Source organism: Dromaius novaehollandiae, chromosome 30 (assembly GCF_036370855.1).
Source record: "Dromaius novaehollandiae isolate bDroNov1 chromosome 30, bDroNov1.hap1, whole genome shotgun sequence".
NCBI lineage: Eukaryota > Metazoa > Chordata > Aves > Casuariiformes > Dromaiidae > Dromaius > Dromaius novaehollandiae.
The window spans coordinates 2666763-2673562 of NC_088128.1; the positions used below are offsets into that span (position 1 = coordinate 2666763).

The 6800-nt window shown below is 54.3% G+C and overlaps 1 protein-coding gene across 1 annotated transcript; it reads right to left on the reverse strand.

Annotated features, from left to right (window-relative positions):
• Positions 1-1396: 1396 nt before the first annotated feature.
• LOC135324045 (olfactory receptor 14J1-like) lies at positions 1397-1987 on the reverse strand. The gene has a single exon (XM_064499477.1). The coding sequence runs from the start codon at positions 1985-1987 to the stop codon at positions 1397-1399; it is 591 nt and encodes a 196-aa protein (XP_064355547.1).
• Between the last annotated feature and the right edge of the window lie 4813 nt (positions 1988-6800).

Here is a 6800-nt window from a genome sequence, read left to right on the forward strand (position 1 = left end):
AGGGAGGGGCTGTGCCCGTGCCACCTTCCCAGCAGGACGTGGACATACAAGGAGCGTGCTCTGCCTGTTGTGGTGCTCAGGGCAGCTCCCCAAGGAGCACAGCTTCGCCTGAGGGACCTCTTCGTCCTCAGCCTTGGCTCCAGCACAGCTGGAGCAAGAACATGAGCTCGTGGGCCAGGCCAACATCTCCCTGGCACAGTCCCTGCGACAGCCTGCGGTGCCCCGTCCCCCACAGCCCTCCTGCTTTGGCAGCCTCCACAGTTTCTGCACCTTGCCCAGCCCTGGCCATGCCCCACGCAGGGGTTAGCACACAGCCGTGCCCAGGGCCTGCTGGGGTCTGGGCCAGGACAGAGGCTGCCTAGGCCTGGCTCTTCCCCTTGATACCGGCACTGAGCCCAGCAGGAACGAGCTGGCCGCACAGCAAGACTCACCCATAAACCTGAGCTGTGCAGCCAGGGCTGCAAATGGCCTCCACTCTCCTGCGCCTGGCATGTCTTGCTTCCCCTCCACGAGACCTGGCTCTGCCCCACAAACCCACCGCTGTGTGTCCTCACCCCAGGGAGGGCATCAGTGCTGGCCTGCCTGGCCACTCCTGGAGCCTCCCCTGTGCTCCCCGCAGGGCCCCGAGCTGGCGGTGCTGCTCTGCAGAGCGAGCGGGCTGTGGTGCCCCAGGGCCACGGGGTGACTCTGCACTGGCCGTGGTGGTTGGGGTGAGAAGCAGACCCAGCTGGACGGGCATCATTGCACCTGACAACCCCCTACCAAGGGGTCTGTGGTGTGGATGATGCCCTGAGCAGTCACAGGGCATTTCACATGGCTCAGGCTGTGTTCAGGTGTGGCCCTAGAACCAGCCCACTGAAGGTGACATGAACCACTCTCCAGGCTGCCTTCCCTCTGCCTGCAGGGTCCCCACTGTGGGCATCTGTCACCAGCCCTGTCATACTGGAGAGAGTCCCAGGCAGATACCACTTGACCATTCAGCACCTCCAGGAGCACTGGGCACCCACAAGTGAGAGCTGAATCCAGCCGTCATTCCCTAACACAGCACCCCATGAGCTCATCGCCTTGAGCCGATGGAGAGCCCTGGAAAACCAACAGGTCCTTTCATGGGGAAAGTCCTTGAGCAAATTCTTCACTCCAGCTTTGGAAGAAGAGTCCAACCTTCAAGCACAGCACTAAGGAAATCCCCTTTTATTAGAGAGAGGCCAGCTCTGACACAGACATAGACACATTTACAGAAGGCTTCTCAGGCAGACAGACTGGGGGATTCCTGCTGCTGGGGAAGAGGGATGAATTCAAACACTTCTGTACAAGCATGATTATCACAGATACAATGCCCAAAGCACAAGAGTTGTCTGAGAAAATTAGAAACCACCTGTGAAGAGGGATGGGCAGCTCATTGCTGCTGAAGTAGTACCTCTTGAATCAGTTTCCTCAGTGCCTCCTGGAGCTCCTTGTTCCTCATGCTGTAGATGAGGGGGTTCACTGCTGGAGGCACCACCAAGTACAGAACAGCCACCACCAGATCCAGAGCTGGGGAGGAGATGGAGGGGGGCTTCAGGTAGGCAAACGTTGCAGTGCTGACAAACAGGGAGACCACAGCCAGGTGCGGGAGGCACATGGAAAAGGCTTTGTGCCGGCCCTGCTCAGAGGGGATCCTCAGCACAGCAGTGAAGATCTGCATGTAGGACACCACAATGAGAATGAAACACCCAAAGGCTAAAGAGCCACTAACCACAAGAAGCCCAACTTCCCTGAGATAGGCATCTGAGCAGGAGAGCTTGAGGATCTGAGGAATCTCACAGAAGCACTGGTCCACGGTGTTGCCTTGGCAGAGTGGTATTGAAAATGTGTTAGCAGTGTGCAGGAGAGCACTGAGAAAACCAGTACCCCAGGCAGCTGCTGCCATTTTGACACAGGCTCTGCTGCCCATGATGGTGCCATCGTGCAGGGGTCTGCAGATGGCAATGAAGCGGTCATAAGCCATGGTAGTGAGAAGGAAATATTCTGCTGACATAAAGAAGACAAAGAAAAAGACTTGGGCAGCACATCCCGAGTAGGAAATGGCCCTGGTGTTCCACAGGGAATTGGCCATGGCTTTGGGGACAGTGGTGGAGATGGAGCCAAGGTCGAGGAGGGAGAGGTTGAGGAGGAAGGAGTACATGGGGGTGTGGAGGCAGTGGTCGCAGGCTATGGCTGTGATGATGAGGCCATTGCTGAGGAGGGCAGCCAGGTAGATGCCCAGGAAGAGCGAGAAGTGCAAGAGCTGCAGCTCCTGTGTGTCTGCGAATGGCAGGAGGAGGAACTCATTGAGGAAGCTGCTGTTGGACATTTGCTTCCTCTGGGCAGAGGGGACTGTCCAGGGAGGAAAAGATATTGACAAGTTAGGACTGACTTTGAACAAAACCCACAGCATTTCTCAGAGCAACTCCCCACTTCTCCTTCCTCCTTACCAGTAGGACCTTCCTTCACCTCCTCTACTTCTGCTCTAATCTCCACTTTCTGAGTATACCATGGGGAACAGTGTCCTCTGTCCATGGGCTCCAGAGCAGCCAGCCCTGCTTGTTGCATGGACACTCAGAACCAAAGCAGGATGATCAGTCACTGTGCAGTGACAAAGTGTCCTCTGTGCAGTGACAAAGTGTCCTTGCAGTGTTGTGAGCTGGAGTAGGTGAGACTCCTGAACCCCTGTTTGGCTCAGTCCTAATCCAATTGGCTGGGGACCCATGTGAGCACCCAGCACAGGCATAATTCATTGCTATTGATACACCTTAACCCCAGACTGTGTGGAAAAACTGTGCAGGAAAACCTTGTATGGAATAATTACAAATGTCTTAGCTATGCACATTCTGATTACTGTTGCAGCAAGGACACTTTGGGACACTCCAGCCAGGATGGTTATCAACACATTTCGGCATACAAAATGTACTAGACACAGCAGGATTTGCCACGGGGGAATTTCTACAACCTTCAGAAATTCCCACCTGCAGGGCTGCCATAACTCTCAGTCAAATATTTAGTTGCCTAGGTCCAGTCAATCACCTAGTTTCAAGGTGGTCCATTATCTCATGACAACCTACTCTCCCATCTGTGCAGATGACTGGCCAGGAAATTCTCGGGCCAGGCAAGGAGCTAATGACCAAAGTGCTCGGGGTGTGCACACAAGCGTAGCCCTGGTACCCAGCCAAACCACAAGCATGACTCAAGAACAAAACGGATTTTTCATATCTGAAACTCATCTGTAACTTCAGTCCCTTAGCGCTCACCATATGCCACACTGGGTACATGAAGAAAGCAAACAGCAACCTGTATTTGGGGGTGAGGTGGGGAGGGCAGTTTCTGGGGATGGATGCCCTGAGCTGAGTGAGGGGGACTTCATGCAGTGACCCCGTGGGAATACTCTCCATGTCCTGCAGGGAGAGATGACATTAGCATCCAGCCCATCAGCCTCTGGAAGAGAAGAACCCTGGGAGGAATTCTTCATCTCCTCTTTCACCCTTTTGAACAGAGGTGTCTGTATCCGAGTCATTCACCACCAGATCCCACCCGGTGCAAGGGAGGAACACAGGCCCATGAAGGCAGGGGTTACAGGACCTATCGCAGAGGCCCCCGTTCCACTAAGACAGATCCTATCCTCACATCAGCTTACCATCTGCACCACATCTACAGCTACAATAGAGGTTACGGGGCAGGGGGTACAGACAAGCTCTGTGTCCACATCCTCTCTCTGATTAAACCTACTCCTAATGGGGAAGGGGTCTGCAACCTCTTCACAACACATTCTTCAGAAGAAGGGCTGTAGCAGAGGGGCTTATTCACCACACATGGGGCACATCTATTGAAGGGACAGAAATCCTTGGCTTTTTGCATTACGATAGAATCCTGAGGGGCAAAAGTGTTTGGGTTAGTGCATTGCCCAAAAGAGGATGTCTCCTTAGGGAGACTTGGCGCATTCCCCAGCCCTACAGACTGCATGGCCCGAAGACCCACAGGCTAGAAGGGGTCTTGGACCCCTCGCTCCCATGCAAACACCTCCAGAGGGGCACGCAGGAAAGCCTGCATCTTACCCAGCTGTGCAGACCAGCCTGCAGAGGAGGTTTTACTCTCAGCCACTGTGTCACACATCTCCCCTCCTGGAGGTCAGGCTGCAGAGGAGGCAGCTCATATCCTGGATCCCTTGCCTTGAGGGAAGAGGCTCTGCTGGGTGGCAGAGGAGACACGGGATGGTCACCCAGGGCAAGGCTCCTGCATTGCAGAAGCTGTCAGGGAATTGCCCACATCCACACCCCCCCCCCCCCCATAGCCTTTCCTGTTAGAGGTTTCCTCTCCTTCATGCATCATACCACTGCTGCCTGGCACTGTCCCCGGGGCATCTGCATATTTGCAGGTGCTAAGGAGCAGCTAGGACCAGCCCTGAAGACGCTAATTAACGTTATGGTTGAGCTGCTCATAGGCAGAGAGGTATGTGAAAGGATTTGCTGAGATTCCTTGCAGACTTCTTGATCTATCAGTGTAACAACAGTTTAGGACTCGCAGTTTCTTGTCTAAACCCAGCACCTCTGTTTGCAAACCTGTCCAAAGGAGGAAAGCTTAAGCACAGACTCAGGAAGGAATGTTCTGCCCTTTGCAGGTATGCAGTCAACATACACTTTCCTTCTGAAAAGTCCCCTCCAGAAAATGTCCTGGGGGTGAGCTGGCACTGACAGCAGCCCTGAGCCATGCAGCACCCTCTCAACAGGAGAATGAACCTGCCCTGGTGCTGCTCACTCCTTTCGCCCACAGCTTCTCCCTGCAGCACCATAGGGAGCTCCCTGGGCAGGCTGAGTGCTGACCCTCACAGGCAGCAGAGTCACTGCTTCGGGCACACAGCACCCTGGGGTGCAGGGACACTGCTCTGAAATGCAGCATTGGGCAGACCTGGGTGCCCTCCCTGGCTTCACACCCCTGCACCACCCCCTGAAGAAGGTAGCTGTGATGCCTTGTCAATCTGATGGTGTGGCTGGGAATCTCTGCTCTAAAGCACCACCTGCTCCAAACAGGAGAAGCTGGCAGAGCCACCCTGACAGACCCTATCAGCTGTGGAAGGTGCCAGCTGCAGAAGAAACTGCCAGGAACCACAGCAGCATTGCCCTGCAGCCAGAGACTTACTGTGTCAAGGGCGGTGAAGATTTCTCCTCACAGTGAACTCTCAGCCATCCTCCTGTTCCTGACTGTCTTTAACTTCTGAGTCGCTCATCTCTTCCTGGCACCTGCAGGCAGTGCCCTGAGTCTTGCTGCTCCTTTAAGAGGAGCTGCTCCTGGACAGAGCTGTCTCTCTGCAGCACCTGCCAGGTTGCCATGGGCTGCTGCAGTCCCAGGAGCCAGGCCCAGCTCAGGAGCAGAGGCCCAGCTGAAGGCGTGACTTTCTCTGTGCCCTCTTCATCCTCGAGATTTTCCTGGGGCTCCAGGGCTGACAGTTCCTGAAAGGCAGCAGGGTCACCCAAGGGAAATGTCCACTGAAGTGGACTAAAATAATCACCGATGGTCCCTCCCTAAACAGTGGAGAGAGACTGATTTCAGGATTGCAGTTGCTTTCACCAGAGGATGGTTATCTGAGAGAGGTGGAAATGTCTCACTCTAGAAGGCCCTGCAAAAGCCAGTTCATTGGCTTGTGCTTCAGGGACACATTTAGAGGAAGAAACCAATACATCTAATGTCTATTGAGAAGCTCCTTGGAATGGACTGGCATTCAGCCTCCCGTGCACTCCACAAACTCACAGGAGGTGGGATTCCCCTTGCCCAGGTTTTGGGGTGCATAACATGGGTGTCTGCAGGCAATCTCCTTGCCCAAGCTCCCACTGTGATCAATGCAGATGAAGGGTGGGCGCCAGTTGTTTACACACACTTCTGGACATTTGAGGTGCCAGAGGTGGTCCAACACGTGTACCAGTGTCCCTTGCTCTGATGGAGCAACTAGGAAACCCGCATCCTTCTGGAGTATCTGCTAGGGGCCAGGTGGAGAATCTCCTTGGCCATCTGAAATGACACTTGATGTCTACTACTGCAAGAGCTCCCCTCACTCTGAAGCTGAACTATATGCAGATTCCAAACATTGCAAATGTAATTCAGGGCAGACACTTGATTTCATGCAACGATAAGAGGCCTGCAGGGCTGTCAAATGCATGGGGTGTCCAGCAGGACCACCATGTTTCTAGCAGCTACAGCATGGCATCTAAAGGAAGACCATGCCCTCTTGGAGTGGTTGCTGGGCAAGTGCCCCAGGGCATCTTGGGTTTCCTACCTGTTCCCAGACAACGGATCCTGACTGCTGCCTTTAGGCAAAGTCCATGCCATCTACATCCAAGCATGCCACCAAGATGGAAGGCACATCACACCAAGGTCTCCACGCACATGCCTAGACTCTCCCACCCTGCTCGTTTTCCTCTCCCTAAGCCTTTTCTGATTCCCAATGATAGGAACAGGGACTGTGCTAATGATGCAGCTGCAGCATGGCTGGATCGCAGGCTGTTCAGGCCCAGGGACACCTTTCTCAGGGGAACCTTGTCCTTCCTGGACATCTGGTCACATCCATCACAGGCCCCAAGGTGCTGCAAAGTCACCTTGGGCACAGATGCTACAGACTCAGCTCAGGCACCAAACACCTCTCCTGACATGGCTGCATGGCCCAGCTCTGTTTCTCTCTGGCCTTGGGTACTGCAGGGTTTGCTCTCTTAGTGGGTGCCTCATACCATCACTATATCACCATCTGCTCTCTACACCAGCAGGTCTTTGTGCTGAACTTTGGCCTTTGCATACACGGT